Here is a 23,437-nt window from a genome sequence, read left to right on the forward strand (position 1 = left end):
AGGCTGGGCATTTATAAGAAAGAGTAAGCCTCCATGTATTTATTGGGAGCTGGGTGGCAGGCCTCCCAAAGACCAAAGAGCAAAAACAAACAACTACACTTATGGGCTCAGTAGCCACAGGTGGCCTGCTAAACTAAGAGTGCCTAACTAAAGAAATAATGAAAACCCTCCCCAGAAGGGAAAGGTTTTTAGTCTAAAGCATAGTTAATGGTAACTTTGTCTGGAGAACTGCTGAGAAGACCTTGGCTGACCATGATCAGAGCAGCTCAGTGTACTTCCCAGGGTTCTGACTTTCGGGCTCTGTAATCTTCACTGCTCATTTTCCTTTCTTACCAGTTACTCAAGGATTAGATGCTCTTCACTTAGCCATAAAGCAATTTTATGTGTGTATGTATTAATATACATGTGCATGTGTGTATAGGTGGAGGGAGGGAAATGGAGGTCAGAGGTCAATACATTCTCTCTCTCTCTCTCTCTCTCTCTCTCTCTCTCTCTCTGTCACAGAATTTCATTGGCTTGGAACTTCCTAAGTAGGCTAGGCTATCTGGTCAGAAAGCTCCAGGGATCTACTGTCTCTGCCTTCTCAGAGTTGGTAATATAAACATGTGTCATCATGTCTGACTTTTTGATAATTTTTATTCACAGAAACAAAGAGTGTTTGCAAATACTTGAACAGAAGCACAGGGTGGATCTGCACTTGGAAAAAGAAAGAGCTGGGAGCAGATTTGAGGCCAGGGCAACATCAGATCACAGGAGGTCTTCCCTTTCTGTGCTTTTTCAGCACATCCCTCTAAGACACAGGATATACAAGGCCCCCATTCTTCCACACTAATAAAGAGTAGTAAAGCAGACCCCAAATCTTCCCAGAGAATTCTGGAATGTACTTGAAAAAACATGCAGGAACACTGGCACATAAACCACAGAAGTATAAATTCATGTTAGCATGTGCACACACATACACAGAACACATGTGTGCATGTAACACACACAATACTAGCAATATACCAACAAGAAACACACACACACACACACACACACACACACACACACACACACATACACTTATACATCCTCACACATATTAAAAGTCGTCGTTTGCTTGTAATACCTTCTTTATAATCATGAGCATATTCATATGTACTCCATTTTAATAACATACTATCCAAATGCTCTTATATTTTCGACACACAATACCCTTGAGCATAAATGAGCTTATGTACATGTATACAGCATGCTCACACCACACCATACATATACATATGCAGAACTCATGTCACTCACACAATACACACCAGGGACCAAGCTAGCAAAAGGCTCCTGTTCAAACAAACATTGTCTTTGATTTTACCCTTGATTCTCCTATCCTACTGCCAACCAATCATAAGCCCACTGGGATGCCCTTTTTGCTGTCCACTGTTCTTGGGAATCTTGACATCCACCTATTTCCTGGGTAGTGATTAGTCTAGAATCCATGCTTAGATTTCATTCCTTCCTGTCTTCCTCCCAGTATGGTTCTCATGGAGCCCAGGATGATCTCAAATTTCATATGTAGCTGACTTTCTGGTCTTCCCAACTCTTCCTCCCCAATTCTGGGATTAATTAGTTCATGTGCCACTACCTCTAGTTTATGCAGTGCTAAGAAAGGCACACAGCGTTTCTTGCAAGTTCTTTACTAACTGAATTACATGCCCAGTCCTAGAATTCATAGTGTTCTAACCACACTCTTTAATCATTACTTTAGTTTACAATCCCTGATGGAAACAAAGAAATCTCTACTCTAGACCTTTATACTAATACTGGGTTAGGATCTGACAACCTGTTAAAATTGTTTCTTAAAATGTTGGAGAAATATTTTTCTTTCCTAAAGATGGAATAATTCATGTGCTTAAGAAAAGATCAAACTGAAAGAAATCAAGTAACTATGAATTCATTTTAAATAAATACACAGCAAATAATTTCTTTAAAAATTAGTAACTTTCAAATAGCCCCTGAATACTTTAATCTATTCTGGAAACTGGAGGAATATATATCCTCATAATGTGAGGCAGAAATGTTCTCTATGGCAACCTGGCTACAAATGCAGATTGCCAAATCCCTAACATTGGGGCTACAAGAATAAAATGAGTATTAAACACAGAGGCATGAAACCAAGCTGAAATGGTTAATGACTCTATTTAATCACTTTTTTATACAGGATAGACCTACTGAGATCTTGATCTCAATCTCTGAGCTAGCTTGCACCTACCCATCCTCTCTCCTTCTTTCTCTCACAGTGCATAGCATACTGACAAACTAAGCTTTTCCAGGCTAATTAAGTGATAATTGGGCAGGTGTCTTGACACTCCCAAGTGAATGTCCCATTAAATCAATAGGTAAAGTAATTAATCTTTATGACAGATCCTCACGTAGCTATAATGAGAAAACCACTATCCTACTTTCATAGTAACACCAGAAGAATGAAAGAATAACATTTTAACAGCTCTTCTATCTCACTGCTTTCCAGTTTTGGTCTTGTGTTTTCTCTGAGGGTAGCACATCTGTATGCTGTGGATGGAGACACTAGGTCACTATAGGGAAGACTTATCTCACCACTAGAATCTCCACCCTCTCTCTGCCCAAGGATCCCAGCATGTCTCAACTTACCCTAAGAACCTCAGAGTTGTTCCCCTGCTACCCCCCAGCTATTGCAGGTACCTGCAAAGACTCATTTTCCTGTGTCCATCCTAAACATAGGGAAACTGAGACCCAGAGCTAATACCCTGTTCCAAAGCCATAATCAGGGAGAAGATCTGGACTCAGACCTGTCCAATCCTGGAGCCCCTATGTCACAGGAGATGCAACACAAAGTATATTTAAATATGTCAATAAAGGTCAAAAGTAACGCTGAAGATGTAAAACCTGGGCATTATTTCCTTCTAGGAAGAGGTGGCTTCAATGTGGAGGAGACTGTATTTGAACTGAGAATGACGGACCCAGCTTCTCAAAAAGAGAAAAACCCCTGGGAGAACACCAACCATAGGGGGATCCAAGAGGATGCAGATGAGGCTGTCAGTGTGTCTGGATGTCAGGACGGTGGACTTCCACTGACATGTGAAGGAAGGATGAAGATGATACTGAGATTTTATGCAGTAGGCCATGGAAAAAGGGCCTAGGCAGATGGAGTGAAGTGGGTAGGACACACTTTAACAAAAAGCCAAACAAACAGGAACATTGTAAATGTCTATCTATTAAAAAATACTGGGGTTGGGGATTTAGCTCAGTGGTAGAGTGCTTGCCTAGCAAGCGCAAGGCCCTGGGTTCGGTCCTCAGCTCCAGCAAAATTTAAAAAAAAAAATACAGTGGAGGATGGGTCTGAGGAGATAACTCACTCAATAAACCCAAGTTTTATCCCCAGAACACATGTTAAAAACACTGGTCATGATAATATGCAATTATAATACTTTCAATGCCGAGGAGGTGGAGGCAGGGGGAATTCCTTGGGAACTCACTGGCCAGCCAGTAGAGCAAATGCGTTTAGTCCAGTGAGTGGTCCTATAGCCAAAACCAATCAACCAACTAAAGAAACAAACAAAGGTGGATATAACCTGAGTAATGGCACCCCAGGCCATTCTCTGGCCTACTATGTGTGTATTCCCATATGAGCTCTTGTGTGCATGAGTACCTACACAAACACACACACGTACACACAGCTGAACACACACAAACCCCACAGTACCAATTTAAGGAGTGAGTTGCAGAGTCATGGAGGGAAGGAAGCATCTCTCAGCCCCAGGATGGGGAAGAGTTGCTGGGATAAAGAAAGAGGAGCAGGTACATCTACCAGAAAAAGCAGACTGAAAAGGCCTGAGGCAGACTGAATGAAGAAGGTAGAGGAGTAAGATACCAGGAGATACTCTGGTGGCTAAGGAATAGTTCTCAGTTTTCTCTGATATAGAAGAGAACTCAGCAGCTATTTCAGGAAAACTGCACTGTATCATACCCAAGCTCCAAGAAGGTCCCTGGGCATAGTCCACTATGCTGATATGAGGCCTGGAGACTGCTCAAACATAGCCCCTTAGTCTAAGGTATCACATGCAGGAGGGGCTGTGGTTAATGATCAAAGCACCCTAGGAAGGGAAGGCTATTATTACTGACTTAAAATTAGGACAAAAGTGTCACTCAGAAGGCCTTGGTCAAGATAACAGAATTAGTTGATCACAAAGGGCTCATCTTTGACACAGGCTTCTGGTTCTTTCCAGTAGTACAGTGCTGATCTGATGTTGAACATGGATTACTTCATCACTATATACTATGCAGACCCTCATTCCCTCATTTCATAGCACTTTCTCTACACCCTGCCCTTCTCAGTAAGGAGATTTGTCATAATGAAGCCAAATGGTGGGTTAAAGAGATTAATAGATAAGACAGTTCTTGAGACATTCTGTTCTTTTGACAAAAGAAAACTCCAAAATCCAAACTTGAGGCTTTCCCTAATAGCCTGGGTACTCACAACACAAGAGGACATCCAACCACACTGCAGTAAGAAGCCTGCTCTTCCTGTATCTGGGGGGCCAGGCCAAAGGCAGAACTGCAAATTGTCACTAACACAGACACTCTTTGAGCAAGCTGTACAAACAAGACATTTTCCAAGTAAGGTTTATAGTTAAGTGGATTTGTTTTCAGATGCAGAAGACATCACTTTGGAGACCTTCACACCTCTGACCTGGGAACAAGTTATTCGGTTGTTCTAATGCTGGTTTTGAGTTTTAAAAGTGCTCCAGATTGAACCCTGACCATCCAGAACCTGATTCTGGCGGGAAGAGTGCTGAGGAGAAAGACATTTTCATTGGTCCGCAGCCATCATGTAAGGGGTTTTAATGTCACAGCCTCTAATCATCTGTGATTTGTGAGAGTCTCACATAGCACTATGCAGGCCAGGCAGGCCATCAACAAGAGTGCTGTTGGCTTCTGTTTGGTGCTGCTGATATTCAGCACTCATTTCATGCACTGCAGCGTGTAGCATGAATCTTAAATGGTTTTATTAATAAAATCAAACCTGAGGCCAGTTATTGGGGTGAATGCTGGAAGATCAGAGAAGCAGAACAAGCCACAGCTACCTCAGCTCACCAGTTCCTCAGCTGATCCTGTTTCCTCAGACTGGAAGCCTTTGAGTCCTCATTCAGAATGGATCTCAGCTGAACTGTGCTGCTCAAAAGCCTAAAAGCTTATCCAGGCCAAAAGCTCCTAGTTCCTTGTTTTCACACCTTATATACCTTTCTGCTTTTTGACATCACTTCCTAGTATTAAAGGTTTACTTCCTGGGATTAAAGGTGTGAGTCACCATGCCTGCATGTTTCCAGTGTGGCTTTAAACTCATAGAGATCTGCCTGGCTCTGCCTCCCGAGGGCTGGGATTAAAGGCGTGTGCTACCACTGCCTGACCTCTGTTTAATATTGTGACTGTTCTATTCAGTTTATTAGAGTACACAATATTTTGGGGAACACAATACCACCACAGCAGTGTGTGGGCAGTGTCTCTGACTCTATCAACTACACAACAGCATATCACTTTTGATGGCAAATTGCACCAATAAAAAATGGTTCCAGATATGGCCCAACATTAGCTAAGGATGCACATAGCCTTGTGGGAGTAGAGAGTAGTGACTACCCTGGTCTCCTGGGTGCTGCAGGCTCCATCTGGCCACCAAATCTGGACCCTTCTCAGAGATACTGGTTTGCAGAGATACTGGTTCCTGTCTCTGAAGAGTTTCAGCTGCCTATTCTATCAGTCAGGGATGCGTGCTGCTTTCCATCTCTTACCCCTAACCACATAACCACTCTTGGTCTGTTTTTCCATGTACTACAGTGCTGATAGGTGAGTGAACTTCTAGAAAACACAGGGTAAACAGCATACTACCTGGTGTATACCAACACATTCATGTAAAATGTAACCAACTGAGAAATATATCAATCTATTATGGGGCATTTCCATGCCACTAAACAGAACACAAATCATATCAGTGGGGGGGGCACTGATGTAAAATAATAACATTTTTTCTCTTTTGGCCATCTCAATAGGATCTTCTAGTTGAGGCAGGGCTTCTTGTGCAGCCCCCTGCCCTCTCTTCCTGAGATAAACTTTACACAAAAAACACAAATGACACACACCAATAGCTCCATTTAAAAATCTTATTCAGCAGCTTGACAGAAGAGGTAGGTTCACACCTACTTTGCATAGAAACACCTATATATGGCATGTGTATGGGTGTGTATGTGTGTGTGTGCTCACACATGCATGCATGTGTCCACGGGGACACACACACATTCTCATGTAGAAATGTTGACATATATTGACATGCAAAATGGAACCTGACTAAGATGGCCATGGCTTCCAATTAGCAAGGTATGTCAGACACTTCTAGTCATACCATTTATTTATTTATTTGTTTGTTTGTTTGTTCATTCATTCATTTATTAAAACTGCTTGGCCATTAGCTCAGGCCTACCACTGACTAGCTCTTACATTTAAGCTCATCCCATTTCTGTTAATCTATATGTTGCCATGTGTTCCATGGCTTTACCTGTGTGCCATTACATGCTGCTCCCTGGATGGTGGGCTGGCATCTCCTGACTCAGTCTTCCTTTTCCTAGAATTCTCTTTGTCTGCTTATCCCACCTATACTTCCTGCCTGGCTACTGGACAATCAGCGTTTTATTTATCATTCAATCAGAGCAACACATTCACAGCATACAGAACATCCCACAGCCCTCTGAGCCTCTTCAGTTATACCCTAGACCAGGAGTTTCAGGTTATTTCCACTTCACTCTCTTATGGTGCAGTGGTTCCCTCTGGCAGTTACCATGACACCTGCCTCCAGCAGGGTGGAGAGGCCAGAAAATTGTGCTAAAGGTGCAAGGTGAGTCAGTTCCCTGTTGCTCCATCTTCCTTCTTTTTTCTTTTTCATATTTTTATATTGATCATTTATTAAGATGATGGATACTTGTATATATACACTTAAATAAAATGTTAAATTCCTCTTACTTTCTGTAACTTTAGCTTCCAACACAAAATATTAATACATTTTTATCAAAATAGAATTCTATCACTTTTCCCATTCCCTTTCCCCATCCAGCCCTTTCCAGCTATTCTTCCATGCTCTCCCACTCTCAAGTTCATGGCCTCTTTTTATTTTATTATTGTCTTACATATAAATGTGTGTGCACACATATATATTGATATAGCCTTGGGTGTCTAACTCTTGACTCTGTGTTTCTCCACTGGACAGTGTGGCTCTTGAGCAAATGACAAAGTAACTATTTGCTGAGACAGACCATTGAAACTAAGGGAGAAGCCATTACTCCCTTTAATTAGTTTTTCTTTTCTTTTTTAAAAAATTTTCTAATTTAATTTAATTTTACATATCAGCCAACAGGTTGCCCTGTCCTCTCTCCCCCACCCTACCCTCCACCCACTCCTCATTCCCACCTCCTCCATGGCAAGGACTCCCCTCGGGATTCAGCTCAGCCTGGTAGATTCAGTTGAGGCAGGTCCATTCTCCTCCTCCCTTCACCCAGGCTGAGCAAAGGGTCCCTGCATAAGCTCCAGGCTCCAAAAAGCCAGCTCATGCACTAAGAACAGGTCCCGGTCCCACTGCCTTGGGGCCTCCCAAACAATTCAAGCTAATCAACTGTCTCACTTATCCAGAGGGCCTGATCCAGTTCCATGACAGAGCAAGTTGGCTTAAATTTTGGGCTCCTCTGCTATTGGTTCATATAGTTCATGTGTTTCCACTAGTTTGGCTACTTGTCCCTGTGCTTTTTCCAATCATGGTCTCAACATCTCTCGCTCACACAATCCCTCCTCTCTCTCGCCGACTGGAGCACCACCTGGGACCTGGCCATGGATCTCTGCATCTGCTTCCATCAGTCATTGGATGAGAGTTCTACCATGACAGTTAGGGTGTTTGGCCAACCCATCACCAGAGTAGGACAGTTCGGGCTTTCTCTCGACCATTGGCAGTAGTCTATTGTGGAGGTATCTTTGTGGATTTCTGGGGACCTCTTTAGCACTTTGCTTCTTCCTATTCCCATAGGTCTTCATTTATCATGGTATCTCTTTCCTTGTTGTCCCTCTCTGTTCTTGATCCAGCTGGGATCTCCCGCTCCCCTAAGCTCTCTTTCCCCCGACCCTTGCCCTTCATTACCCCCCTCACGTCCAGTTTGCTCATGTAGATCTCATCCATTTCTCTGTTGTACAACCAAGTTTTTATCTGTAAAGTTTAAGCCAACTTGCTCTGTCATACATTTTATCTGTGTAATGATACTTTGAACAAGGAAACATGACTCCTTTAATTTTTTTTCTTAACACATGTGCTAGGTCACCAATAATGGAGGAAGGGAGAAGAGGAGAAAGAAGACAGAACTCATACCTGTCATGTCTCAGGGCTCTCATGTCAACATAGACAGTGGTGGGGTCAGGTCCTGATGTCCCCTGCAAACAATAACACAGTATGGTTAACCAGTTTCCAGGGAAAGAAGCTGTGTCTATACTCTCTACTTACTGATAAGCATTTGTTAAGTAAAACCTTAAATTGAACAAACAACCCAAAAGAACGGTGCTAAACTTAAACTCTCCAAGTAGCCTTTAACATATGGTTTGAGCTTTTAAATTCTCAAAGGAACATTTTAGGATCACACTGGCTCTTCACAAAGCTTGACCCTATCCATGCATATATAATAAGAATAAGGGAGGGATATAATCTCTTTTATTAGAAAATGTTTGGCTGCAAAAATGGATTGTCATATGAAGCATCTTGCTCAGAAACTTTCACAACATGCATACAGAAAGGCTATTTTTAGACCTTAAGATGCTGAAGCAGAAGTGTGACAGGGCTGACAGATTGAGAAGGAAGATAAAAGATAATTATGTTGTTCCTTAGTCCTGCTTGTGCCTTCAGCTTCAGGTTAGTTTTGTCTGAGGCATAAGTCAGGGAGGCCCTATGCTTCTTTAAGTCAGCTGAGCAGTAAGTACTCGGAGCTGTCTTCATTTAACATAGCAGTCCAGCAGTCCAGAAATCTCATTTTGGCATAATAAATATCTTCTAAAAATAGACTGGACTGACTTCTGACCAATGGCCTCTGCTCAAGAAGGTCTTTATTATTGAAATGGTATAACAGTTTACACTTAGTGATAAGGCAAGACAATACTGAGGTTGAAAAAAATGTGGCAACCACAACAGATCTGTGAAAGGGTTGGGAGAAGTCAAGCCCTTCAGAATTTACTTAACCTACACTATACTTCTTTAAGAAAGAACCTCAATTTTTATTTATTTATTTATTTATTTATTTATTTATTTATTTATTTATTTACCAAAAGTATGTTTAAATATAAGAATAAAAACAATAACAGCTTTGCTGGGCATGGTGGTACATGCCTTTAATCCTAGTGCTCAAGAAGCAGGGGTAGAAGCAGGTAGGTATTTTTAAGTTCCAGGCAAGCTAGGGCTACATAGTGAGACCCTGTCTAAAAACAAAACAAATTACTACTTTTTTGTTCTAACTCTCAGTAACAGTAGCCAGTGGGGGTCCCATCACTGAGAGCAGAAAAAAGCAAAACACATGCAAGTAAGATTTAATGCTTACAGTGACAGTGACCTAAAATAATGTTCTTTCTACCTTGTACTTATTCACTTGAGTTGCAGGTAGTCAAATGTAGTGAACAATTTGAAACTCAAAACCATAGGTGGTCAATTAAAAACAAGAAAGGTATAAAATATGTCCTGAAAAGTGGACAGTGGTGGGAAATGGAAGTAGACCCAATCAGCAAAGGAACCAATGATCAAATTCATGATGATGCACCATCTACCCTAGGTGGTAACTCAGCCACAGGTCTACAACACACCTGTCAATTTCTGCACTGCACTTCTAGCCTGCCCCAATGTTGGAAGCTAGAAAGGTAGGAGGTAAGAAGGTGGGTATGCATTGGTGTGATGAACAGAAAAGTCCCCTACCTGCTCAACCAGTGTCCACAGCCTGTGGGGCTACAAGCAGCAGGAGGGTGGGGACAAGAAAAAAGGAAAAGACAAGAGGCCAATAGACAGAAAACACAAAGGACACACATAGGAGAGACACACAGAAAACAATGCAACAATTAAGAATGGGATGAAGAAAAGGGAGGGATGGGGTTGGGAAAGAGAATGCAGAAAGCAAGAAACAAAGTAATATCAAGATCAAAACAATGTCAAATATGGAAACCATTAAAATTAACCATACTATACTGTTAAATGTAAAAAATAAAAACTGAAAAGATGTCAACATATCCACAAAGCACAAAAGAGAAGTAGAGGACAGGCCATGGCATGTTAATTGTGGCAGTATCTTTATCAGTAAAGTAGACAGCAAATTTATGGTGTTTTGAGTCTTTTCTTTCCAATGGCATTTTCAAGTATATATCTTAATGGTTCACTTCAAAGTATATATTTCATTGGTTTAATCTACTGACTTGAAACAGTTTTTAAAATGTATTCTATTTTAAATTATGTATGTGCATGTGTCTGTGCCTGTGAATGTAGGCACTAATAGAGGACATAGGTACTGGGAACCAAACTCAGGTCTCCTTCAAGAGCAGTAAGTGCTCTTAACCTTTCAGCCACCTCTTCAGCTCCTTAATAATTTTAAGTTTCTCATTATGACAGTAAAGAGAAGTCTTTACATTTACAGTTATGGTATCCTACCCTATTCATAAGATTACTAAAAGGAAAGCATAAGAGGTGCATTTGAAGTATGAAGGTATCAAGTACCAGGCTCTTACACTGTATACTTGCTCCTTCCTCTTTACACATGGAGTCAGCCTGGGCTACATGAGACCCTTTCTCAAAACAAAAACAAAAACAAAAACAAAAAAGGTCCAAATTTTTAGGGAGAGTGGGGGTGGGATAGTAAAAGTGGATTATTCAGTTTGGTGTGGGCAAAAGATAGTGAAAATACAGTTTCACTGGACTATAATCTGCCAGGCCGCGCTATTAGCTGTCAAGTTGGTAAATGGAATGAGATTCACAAGGACCAGCCAAAGACCATCTTGCTTGGTTTTGAAATGTTTTACTGGAACATGGCCCATGTGTTCACACATTATCTGTTTTTGCCTTGAGCTGAGTCTTCTGAAAAGGCCATACCAATACCAGGCTTGACCTCCTCACTCTGATCCTGTAGGAAAACATGCCCAGCAAGGGCTCTTCCTTTTAAAGGGCCGGTAAGCAATGTGCAATCACTCAGGCTGGAGAGTGGTGCAGCATTGCTGTTCCCATGGAACTTAAATGACAAGTTTAGGTTCTTGTTTCTTGGTTCAAAGCATAGTCTGAAACCCAGGAACTTTTCTTGACTGTAACAATGAACAAGTTAAGTGTTGGAGAATACAGGTTCTGTAATCTCAGATGGGAGTCTTAATTATCAAAGACAACACAGAACAGAAGATGATAGGAAAGTTGTAGTTGACAGTGACTAACTCCCCAGAACATGCAAAAATCTCTGACAACACTTTATTTTTAACTTCTCTTATCTAAGAACATGACAGAGGAAAGTAAGTGGCTTGAAAGTGCAAATTAATTAAACTCTTATTATAGCTATTGGTTTTATGCTGGGAGAGTTATACTGCCCTTTGAGCATTCTACTTTGTTCTCTTTAATGTTCAAGGACTCTTATTTCTATCATCATGATGACAGTATTTCTCTTTCTTTGTGGGAGTTTCAAGATTTAAGGTTGACTACAACTATTACTATTGATTTAATTCCACAAAGTTATTTATAGACAAGCTTTCCTCTCAGACAAATCACTCATTTTATTATCTATGTAATAAAAAAGTCAGCATTCACACTTAAGTTTTTTTTCTTTTCCTTAATGAAAAAACAACTGAGATCTTTGGGAGATGTAAGGCACTGTTTTTCTCTTCCTTTAATGAAAAGAGGATGCTAATTTTTGTGTTACATAGCTAATGCAGAGTTTTTCTGCTTTAAATAGCCATCAAGGCTATGGAAAATTATTCCCAGCACAGGTTAATAAACAATGACACTATTTAATGGTATTATAGAAACTGATGTTATGCTGTGAATAGTGGTCCATCCCTATAATCCCAGCACTTAAGAGGCAGAGGAAGGTGGATCTCTGTGAGTTTGAGGACAACCTGGTCTACATAGTGAGCTCAGGAAAGCCAGAGCTTCATAGAAAAACCTTGTCTCAAAGAGAGAGAGAGAGAGAGAGAGAGAGAGAGAGAGAGAGCGAGCAAGAGAGAGAGAGAGAGAGAGAGAAAGAAAAGAAACTGATGTTAAAGCTAATTAAACATTAAAGTCATAATTCAATTTTTCCAATATCTATGTTCATCATAAATTCAATAATTTATCAAATTTATAATCAAAATTACATCATTTTTATAGCTCAAGATTCTGAAAAATACATTCCTAAAAATGATAAATGCCTCATTCTTACAGATTTCTTTGTCTTTACTTCATAGCTCTGTCAATTAGCAAAGTCCACTTACCCCTCTAAGCTTTTCACTTATTGTAAAAACCAATGACTAAACTTTATCCTTCATGAGTATGGGAGGATCTAACTAGAAGCTGCCCTGATAAAAGTATCCAACATGTTAATAACACTCCACATTCTGTCTGTCTGTCTCTGTGTGTTCTTACAGAGCAAAGATTGAATGTTCATTTTCACTTGTAAGGACATTTCACTTGATGACGATTCACACTATGAGTTCATTCTGGGGAAAACTCTGAAGTACTATATGCTTTTTACATGGGACACTAAACTCCTACCAAGTAAGTACTCATTGAACTGATACACTATAATTTCTGTTGAAATGCATAGGGTTGATGGTTAAAGGACTCCAGTTTCAACATTTTTCTGAAACGTATTCATACTCAGAAGTGACAGAATCAGTGTATGTGAGAATGTGTTGAGTCCTAAAGAGGGTCATTAGTGAAGCTGTTTCCCAGCACAGCTGCTTACATAAGACATGCCAGAAAGTGTGGAGCAAGAAAAGGCAGAGGAATGAAGGTCTTTGCACCCATGGAGTCTGAAAGGCCTTAGAAGGGACCAGGAAGGGGACACAGCCTCTGCCATGCAGATAGTGGACAACCCATTTTAGGCAGGAACATGGCAGATAAAACTGTCAGCAGGCAAAGGCATAGACAAACTCCATAGAAAAGGTTGTTTAACATAAAACTGACCATGGGTAAAGAGATATGTAAGGCTGGGTAGTGAAAACAGCTGGGTGAAGATGTTTGTAAAATGAAAACAAATTCCTAATTTATTCCTTCTAAAGTTTAATTTTTAAAATTACATTCATTTGTGTACAGTGTGGGAAGGAGAATGTTGAACACATGTACCATGGTGCATGTGTAAAGGTCAGAGGACAACCTATGGGAGTTCTCTCCTTCCACCACGTGGTTTCTAGAGACTGAACTCAGACCATCAGTCTTGACAGTAAGTACCTTTATCCACCTTGTCATTTCTCTGGCTCCCTTTTAAACTTTAAAATGACATGCTATCTAATATATTTGTGTATGTGTATATACAATTATAGATGTGCCTGTGGAGGCCACAGGACAACCTCAAGTATTGTTCCTCAGGTACTGTCCACTTTTCTTAGAGACAGGGTCTTTCACAAGCTTGGAATTTGCCAATTAATCTAGGCTGGCTGGCCAGTGAGGTCTGCAGGTCTCCTGTGTTTCACCTCTTTGATGTTGGTATTATATGTGTGTATTACGTGGGTTCTAGGATTTGAACTCAGGTCCTTGCAAGGTAAGCATTTTTAAAACTGAGTCTTCTCTCCAGCCCCCTCAAGGTACATTTTAAATGGTATTCACTAGTGTCTGTTCAGTAGTAGAGAAAAAAAAAGCATGATTGAATCTTTGAGTATTCAAGTCACTGTTCAGGCCTTTTGGTTCTGTTCATTAAAAAAAAAAATCCAAAATGTATAAAGTATATAGAAGCCTAAAAGGCTAGGAAATCCCCTAAAAGTGACACCATTAATTTTACAAAACACTATTCTCAAGGAATAGGACCCCCCCGAGAACAGGGTTTCTCTGTGTAGCTTTGTGCCATTCCTGGAACTTACTCTGTAGCCCAGATCCACCTGCCTCTGCCTTCCGAGTGCTGGGATTAAAGGTGTACGCCACCACCGCTTGGCAGAACAGATTTTTAAAGCCCAGATGCACATGGATGAGGCTCCCTCTCTAGTCTGAACAAAGTTCTGTTTAACTACCATCTTGGAGAGAACAAATCTCCTTATTGTAACTAGCTGATTATCCAGAATCTCAGCACCCCACTGATGGGATGGAAGGATAGTGAGCAGAGCTATGGAGAAAACCACGTCAGAAATAACTGTCAACTGATCGTACATATTCCCACTAGTATACTAATGTGTACACTTGTGATTCTGGTACTCCAAAGAGAAGCCTTAATTTTCACCATCTTTAACTATTTAGGCAGAAGGTGGGAAAACCTCAAGAATATCTTAGCTTTTTATGTTTCATTTTGCACATTGATCTTCCTCACACCCTATTTCATACTGTATCTTGTTCTAGAGAAAATACCATGGGGAGCAAGATAAAGATTTCTGCCCTCCAAGCTATGCATTTCATGGGCTTTGTTTATTTAGCAGCTTTGTCAGATAATTTTTATTTTTATTTATTTATTTTTTTTGGGGGGGTTTCGAGACGGGGTTTCTCTGTGTAGCTTTGCGCCTTTCCTGGAACTCACTTGGTAGTCCAGGCTGGCCTCGAACTCATGGAGATCTGCCTGGCTCTGCCTCCCGAGTGCTGGGATTAAAGGCGTGCGCCACTACCGCCCAATATCAAAACATGAATGTCTCCAGTGAACAGGCCTGCCCCAGAACTTTTGCACTGCCCTCTACTCCTCTGCTATTACCTAGATGTTTTCACAGTTCCACCATTTTTGTGAATATGGTGTATGTTGCAAACTGGCATCTGTCCAAAGACTTCTTGATCACCTACCCTAAAGTACCTGCCTGTGCCCAAGTCATTCTTTATCCTCTTATCCTCCTCACCAACAAAGGATACTCACACGTTCTGGAAAGAAAATAAAAAGATCTATGTGTTGACTGTTCACTTCACTGACAATAAGAAATATACACTGAGGGCAAAAACTTTATCACTGCTTAGTTTCTGGTAAATTTTACCTTGGGCAGTAGCCAAGAGCACAGATGGACCACCTTTTTCTGAGGTACAGAGGTGTAAATGTGTGAGAGCTTATGAGTTGCTGCTCCCACCCCACAGCCTTCTGGGAAGTGATGTTAGAAATGGTACATCTGTAGTTACTTTTCAAAAATACAAAAAGTATTTTTTTTAAATAAGAAAATGTTTTAAAATTATAATTACATCCCAAGCCAGTCTCAACACACTACTGGCCAGAGATGATCCTGACCGTCTTCTGATGACTTTTCAAGAGCTGGTATTACAGGCGTGTACCACCATGTTTGGTTACATACAGGGTATAAAGCCCAAGGATTTGTACATGCTATGCAGGCCACTCTACCTAGGAGCTACCTCCCCAGCCCTTCAAAAGTTAATTCACTAGTAAAATCTGACCCAAATAGTCCTTGGCAGGAGGCTGCAAGCCTGTTTTCCTTTGTGTATCATTTACTTTAGTTAATTTCTATTATCAGACATTTTGATATTTCTAACTTAATAGTAGTTCAGTTGGAAAAGGAAAAACTAGCTAAAAATTAAAATGAAAGCATGGGAAAAAATGAAACAGTACAAAACCACTTGAAGATTTTTCCAAGACCCCCAAATAGGGCCATAACTCCTACTGGTTATAATAAAGTTCAAGTTAGTATCCTACTTATGAGTTTTTTTTTTTTTTTAAAGAAAGTAAAGATACACTATCTCCCATTATGAAACCAACACTTCTTTACTCACATTGTTACAAGACATTTATCAGAAAACCAACCATTAGGTGCCAGGTGCATAGGAAGCAAGGATTCCTCCCTTTGCCTGGATCTTACACAATGTTTCATTGCAAAGAATCATTTCAAGTAAGTGATGTATTTAGGGAAATCAGTAACTATGTATATACATATATGTATATGTATACTTTCCTTTAAGCTTTGGAGCTAAAATGTTAACTCTACGTTCTGTAACTTCTCCTGGGGAGACATGAACAAATGTGTATTTATGCCAAAGAGGGCACAAACAAATGTCCAATGATTCTAGGTTTAGCTTGCTGAATCAATGAGTTTATTGGGCTTATTTAAATGGACACAGGTGAGGAGTCACTTATAGGAGAATGGATGACTTAGACATCTGCATCACCAGAGCGCCCACCCCAGCATGGGTGATGACTTATGAGTGCAACATTTCCAGAACTCCCTAAATAACTTGGCAGGCAGCTTGGCTGAAGACTTTCCTCTCTTCAGCGATTATTACTTATGGAAGAAGTCCTGTGGGGGCTCATATGCCAGGCACTTCAGGGCAAAGATCTACACGTTACCTTCATTCTCTATAAGCCATCTTAAAACAATGTGCATCTGGCTGGACAGACATAAATAAAAGACTATGGAATTAATAAATATGTTTATTGCGAATTTTCAGTTTGGTAAAATAAAGAGCCATGGAGCTTTGCCTTCTGTTGCAGTAATTAATGCTAATGAGTAATCCCTTCTCAGCTTTCCCTCCCCTCATTTGTGAGCATCACTGTGGTTAAGAGCCTGACCTCACCAATACCCTTTTCTCCTGGTTTCTCTGCTCGAGTAATATTCCACCACAAACAGGAGGTAGAAGTGCTACTGCTGCACGTTCCTATAAGAGGTGGATTTTTGTGCCTCCCACTTATAGTACAAAGCATGGCTAGCCATTTATGATAACCAATACATGGTAACAGGAAAATAATTGATTTTGTTTCTAAACAAAATTGGATTTTACTCTTTTCTTGGAGAACATCAGCTAATTGGTTAAAAAATATGACCTAAGTACTCCTTCTTGAGACTAAGTTCCTCTCCTTATATCCAATAACTGTACATTTTCATTGCTAGATATCTGAACAGAATAATGGGTTTATTGACATTTTCATACATGTGTACAATATACTTTGATCATATTCACCCCTTTCACTCCCTCTTGATCAACTTCCTTTCTGCTATCTCTCCCCTCCAAATATGACCCATTCTATTTTCATGCCCCCTTTTGTAGGGAAAAATCAAAACTAGATTCTACATATGAGAGGAAATACTTAATATTTGTCTTTGTGAAACTGGTTAGTTTAATTTTAACATAATGGTCTTTAGTTTTATGCATGTCCTGCAAATAATATAATTTCACTAGTCTTTATGGCTAAAGCATACTGCATTGTATACACATATACACACATACACCCTTCATATTACTCACATTTTGGTATAGGAAAAATTATGAAAACTTGACTTGAACATCAAAAAAAAGATAAATTCATCTAAGAAAAAAGACTTTCCAATAATAGGAGAAGATTGAATTTGGATTTTTGAGTGTAATTTACTTATTTAGGATTTCCATTTTTAAAAAGTACACAATCAATTTGAAGGGAAGGAAGACAGAAACAAGGAACACCTACACAAAAAATTTTTCACAAGCTGTTGGTAGCTATTTTCTGCTTTGATCTCCTCAGAGACTCATGTGTGTGTGTGTGTGTGTGTGTGTGTGTGTGTGTGTGTGTGTGTGTGTGTGTGTGTGTGTGTGTGTGTGTGTGTGTGTGTGTGTGTGTGTCTGTGTGTGTGTGTGTGTATGTGCGCGTGTCCCCTTTTACATAGTGGCTAAATCCAAGCACCTACAATGGACAACAAAGAAGCAGACCAAGGGCTTTCTGAGTTCACCCAGTAACAGACTGCAGCAGCGACCTTTGGTATCAATGGCAGGGACAGTAAATAGGTAGGGAAAGAGGTATAGGTAGGGTATATGGCAGTCATTTGATTTCCTGTAACTACTATGAGTCCAGCTTTTGCTGTATGTTCAAGGAGCACCTTGTACCCCATCCAGGACTGTTAAGTGCTGGTCATAGACTAGAAGCACTCAAAGAGTGTGCTCATCTGCTCTTTTTTGGCAATCTTAATCTTGCATCTTCATCCCTTCACAGGTCAGAGTATTGTGGGAGCTCAGCTGGGAGATGGGCTCCCACATTTTACAACAGGGTACTCTTGAGAAGAGAGGGATAAGAGATATTAGATAAAAGGATAGAGGGGAGAGAGACAGATAGAAATCAGGACAGCCTCGGGAGGGCCCGGCACCTTTGGTCTCTTCTAAAGGGCTATTTATAGGAATGCCAAGAGGTGGAGCAAAGACCTCCCCCTAGCTCAGCCAAGTATAGACCGTTCTAAGCACCTAGTAACCATGCACATGGTCAAGCAATCCTCTAATGCAGCCATGCTGGGTGAAGCAAGCTCAGATCTCACTAGGAAACCTCTGTGGACCTTCACAGTGTATCAAAAAAAAAAAGGAAAGAAATAGTGAAGGGAAGCAAGAAGTGGACTAATGAAAAAAAGGAAAACCACCAAAGTTCCCTTTGCTATTGTCACTGCCAGGCTTCCTTCAGAGAGCTCCCTCCCTCCCAGCCATTTCATAGAAATGCAGCCTTTTGGTTTCTATGTTGCTATGGCAGCAGCAACTTCCCAGACTTGCTCAACATAATGAAATTTTTCCTCCACTGCCTACACATGAATCCATATGGATCAGTGATTCTCAACCTGTGAGTCTCAACTCCTTTCGGGGAGGTCAGATGCCCTTTCATAAGGGTCACATATCAGATACTTATATTATGATTCATAATAGTAACAAAATTACAGTTACGAAGAATCAATGAAATGAAATAATTTTTTGGTTGGGGATCACCACAACATGAGAAACTGTATTAAAAAGGGTCACGGCATTAGGAAGGGTGAGAACCACTGACATAGATTATTTTCTTGTATCTAAGTTTTGAAATAAAAGTCTGACAGCCCAATTTTGGCCACGAGCTACTCTTGTGTCAAAGTTGAAACATTACAGGACAAAGTAAATGTTGTGAGTAAAGGCTTAAATGCAGTCTCCAATTAAAAACAGAAAAAGAAACAGGTGTGTACCAATCACATCTGTGTGATGAAAAGAATTACATCTAACATAGGTAAGCATCTGCCAAGGAAAATTCACTCAACAGGTCTGCACTGCACACCTGTCATTGAGGTTCATTCATGTTTCTGACACAGCACTCACTGGTTTCAATGAAACTTACCTGTAAGCAAATTGCCAGGTTCACTCTACAGCCAAAGGAAGTGCTAACAGCCCGTGGGTGGAGGCCCAAGTCCTTAAAGAGCTTTGAGAAAGACTGTGTAAGGGCGATTCGGGGACGCTCTTCTGCCACAACCACACACGTTCTTACCCGGGACAAGTCCAGTCCTCGTGCCTGGAAATAAGGGAAGGGACACTAAGTAAGCCTTCAACATGTTTAGCTGTGTAACCTAGACATCCTTTCACTCACAATCCCACAGGAATGATGAGAATCCAACATTGTCCTTCAATCTAGTTCCATCTGTATCCAGCATTCTGTAAGCCACTCTAGGAGGTTAGTGCAATAAAACCAAACCAACCAACCAACCAACCAGCTGAACAAACAAACAAACAATCAAAACACAGGACAAAAACCACACAGACATTAAAAATTAGTCAAGATGCTATTGAAAATATGTTTGAAGCAATAGCAAGAATCTTAAGGAAATGGTTGAGGCAAGCACTCTCATTGAGGAAGAGCAAGCATTAATGTGCATTCTTTTGGGAATAACCTAACAAGAATATACATACAATAGGACAAGAAAGATGGCTCAGTAGTTAAGAGTGCTTGCTGCTCTTCTAGAGGACCCCAGTTCAGTTCTATCACCTACATCTCAGGGCTCACAGCTTTCAGCAACTCCAGCTCCTAGGGACTAATACTCCTTTATGGCCTCCATAGGTACCAGGAAACATGTAGCATGTTTACATAGTGCACGTGTGCGCACACACACACACACACACACACACACCACGCACACACACACACACACACACACACATTTTTAAAAAAAGAACTCACATAATGGATGGGAAATATGTTTAAATATATTTTAAAAGTTTATAAATATTTAAAATACAAATGCATTAAAAATGTTTAAACAGAAAGGCAAAACTAAAGTGCTTAGGCAATTTCCTAATGACAGTTCTCCATTTATATCCTTTTGAATATTTATTTTTTGTTTGTTTATGGATTTGTCAAGACAGGGTTTCACTGTGTAGTCCTGGCTGTCTTGGAACTCACTCTCTTGACCAGGCTGGCCTCGAACTCACAGAGATCTGCCTGCCTCTGCCTTCCAAGTGCTGGGATTAAAGGCATGCACCACCACAGCTGGCCTCTATCTTATGAGACTTGAAAAGTCATCAACCAACTTTCATTATCAAGTGCATTTCCATTTCACATCATTAATCATTTCTCAGGTTCTACAACAAATATAGAGAGCTGAACTGTATAATGAAAAGCACAGGAGGAGGAATTCGATGAACTGAACACAAACACTGGATGGTTAAAGCCAGCATGCCCTAGGCTGGGCTGAGGGAAATGAGATCAGTCACAGAGGGGCCTCAACTGAAGGCGGTGGTGCACAATGAGAGTAATGCTGGCTTGAGTGAAAGCAAAGCTGTTGACACAGGAATTACCCAAACTAGTCCCTCAAGCATTCCTCAGGAGAGATAACTACGAGGGTTTTATGTGCTTTACCAGTGGGCTACACTTTCAGATTTCAAGATCACTTTGACATTAAAACCTGGTGTATAACCATAACTGCATGCATAGAGTTGCATGGGAACAACTAAACTATGGATGATACTAATAATTTTGTGAATGTTCAAGAGGCTGTGCCACAACAGCAACTCCAACTAGCAATTCAAAATTTATCTCTATAATCCTTCAAGTGTAGGAATGTGGGTAGAAAGGTTGCTTAATTCCTCTGAATTTAAGTTTCTCATTTTTAAAAGGAAGACAGTAATGTATCCTGCTTCACAGAGCTGTGGCAAGTATCAACTGAAATGTAAAGTGCTTGATTATCACTCAATTATGGTAGTTATTATTATGTAAATGCCAACAGAAAAAGCCAATGAAAATGCACCAGACTACTTTGTAATGCAATATGGATATATCTAAGAGATAATTATGATCTGCAATTCTTCCTTATACATATACGTAATTTCAAAACATCTTAGTTGCGTATTTTGTTTTATTGCATTGGGCTGAATAGGAAAAAAATTCAGAGGAGATAAATGTACTATGTTTTGCTTCACTATATTCTTGCGGGTTGCAAGAATATATCATAGAGATTCAGCTCTGTATTAAAGCTGAACTTTGACTGGCTAAGGGTCTGTCAAGAGGCAAAACCATTTATTATGAATATTTGGTGTTACCCAGCCGTTAATATTCCAGCTGTCTTCTGCTATGAAATCCTTGTGCGCCCAGACCAACTGGTAACAGTTCAGTTCCCCAGACCAGCTGAACCTACAAAGTTAATAACTGCCCTGCTGAGCTTAGGAGACAAGCTGGCAGGAGATGCCTAGCTTTGTTTCCTGTGCTAATGAGACTCAGACCACCCCCTCACCTTGAAGAGGCCTAGTGGTTCTCCAGAGCACTTTGAGAGCAAAAGGGGTTTTACATTTCAAGATGAGAGGTAAAACAACATTCCTGAGGAGGCAGGGAACCATGTGCCTAGGGAAAGAAAAGGCAGCCATTTTCTGTAGACAAGAATAGAACAGCATGGTGAGAAGAGAGGAGGACAGAGGTTCCATAAAGAGTAAGCAGATCTCAAGTAGAGTTTTCTGAGTGCCAGGAATAGAGTATCAGAGATGGAGAAAGAGGATATAGAGGACGAAGATGAGGCTGAAAGAATAGAAGTTAGTCATTAGCAGGGCTATGAGCTGGGGAGCTGGACGGAACTGTAGTTATAGAGACAGGATTTCATCCCAGAGAAATAGAGTAGACGGATATAGAGCTTGGTATGTCTAGAGTTGTTCCTGCCTTGAATGCCTGTGGGGCTATAGCTGAATTGATAGAATTTTGTCCTAGAGAAGTAAAGTTAACAGACATAAAAACATAGTGTACATAGATTTTTTTCCCTCAGATCCCACGCCAGACTTAGCTGAGCCCCTGGACACTGTGTACTCCATATTATATATGTACACACACAAACATAAATAACCTGCACAACTGCGCGCGCGTGCGCGTGCACACACACACATACACACACACACACACACACACACACACACACACGCACACACTGCACACACTGCACATACAGACAAAGAACAGCAGATTGGAAATCTATCAAGACAGATCTTAGCATTATTTTTTTCCTCTTACTAATGATTATTCAAATCACTGTGAAAATATGTCTATCAAATGCCCTCAATTTAAATGGACGGAAACACTAGTCTCACTTAGTATAAATCAAAAAGAAAAAAAATTAAAACCAAAACACTGTTCACTTAGTTGCAAAATGAATTTTGTTACAGCACAGACCTTCAAAGAACGGCCTTTCAACAAACTAAAGATGGATGTGTAAACTTAAAATTTTCTACTTGAATATTAGTATCAGGAACAGAGAAAAATTTAGCATGTCTTGAACACTGATGGAGGAATTTAGGACAAACTACAGTCCTGCTTATTATCTGGGGCAGTGGGAATCTATTCATGGGGAAAATCTAAGACCTCATTTTCCCCAAAATCAATCCTTAAGCAGATCAGATTCAGCTCTTTGTGCTGACTTCACCCAGTGTATAAGTGTCTTTTCTCAAGACCAGAGTGGCCTGAGTGCTAGTTATCATTGAGGCCCTTTCAGGGCTGCTTACCTTGAGGGACTCAGTTTGTGAGCCCAATCCCTTAGTGCAAAGCTCCATCACTGAATAGGAACAGAAGGTATCCCGGACTTTGTACTGACTCACAGCAAGAAGCCACAAGGCAGGGTTGGTCTCCAGTTCAGAGGGTGGAATCAATATGGACTGATGCCCCGAGTACACACTGTAGAGACAAAACAGGCCATCAAGGCTGGTACCCAGCGCAGATGGGAAAGAGAAAGTAACATTCACCCCTGAGAAACAGGACCACTTCAAGCAAGAAATTTTCATCATGTGTAAGATAAATGTAATAGAAAAATCAGATATAAAGATTAAGAAAACCATATAGGAAGAAAGTTAGGACAATCACAAGAAGTTAGACACTTGGTCTTCCCAGTTTCAACCTGTACTCTAATATGCCCAACCCACCACACAGAAGGACAAGTACAATTATTCTTATTTTTTATCTTTGTACTTAAGAATATACTTAGGAAAATGACAGATTACATATTTTAATTCACCATCAATTGATTAGGCAATTGGTGTGGATTTAAAGATTAAAGTATTTGTTCAAACTGCCATTCTTAA

At 40.4% G+C, this 23,437-nt stretch overlaps 1 protein-coding gene across 1 annotated transcript in view; it reads right to left on the reverse strand.

Moving 5' to 3' along the window:
- Dip2c (disco interacting protein 2 homolog C) overlaps nucleotides 1–23,437 on the reverse strand; it is a 198,359-nt gene that overhangs the window by 13,883 nt on the left and 161,039 nt on the right. Inside the window, exons 31-34 of the mRNA XM_036188870.1 lie at nucleotides 22,865–23,033; nucleotides 19,233–19,403; nucleotides 9,989–10,018; nucleotides 8,408–8,469 (exon numbers count right to left, since the gene is read on the reverse strand). Coding sequence (XP_036044763.1) covers nucleotides 8,408–8,469; nucleotides 9,989–10,018; nucleotides 19,233–19,403; nucleotides 22,865–23,033 — 432 coding nt within the window. The remainder of the gene's footprint in view (nucleotides 1–8,407; nucleotides 8,470–9,988; nucleotides 10,019–19,232; nucleotides 19,404–22,864; nucleotides 23,034–23,437) is intronic.

This window comes from Onychomys torridus, chromosome 5 (genome assembly GCF_903995425.1).
Source record: "Onychomys torridus chromosome 5, mOncTor1.1, whole genome shotgun sequence".
Taxonomy (NCBI): Eukaryota; Metazoa; Chordata; class Mammalia; order Rodentia; family Cricetidae; genus Onychomys; species Onychomys torridus.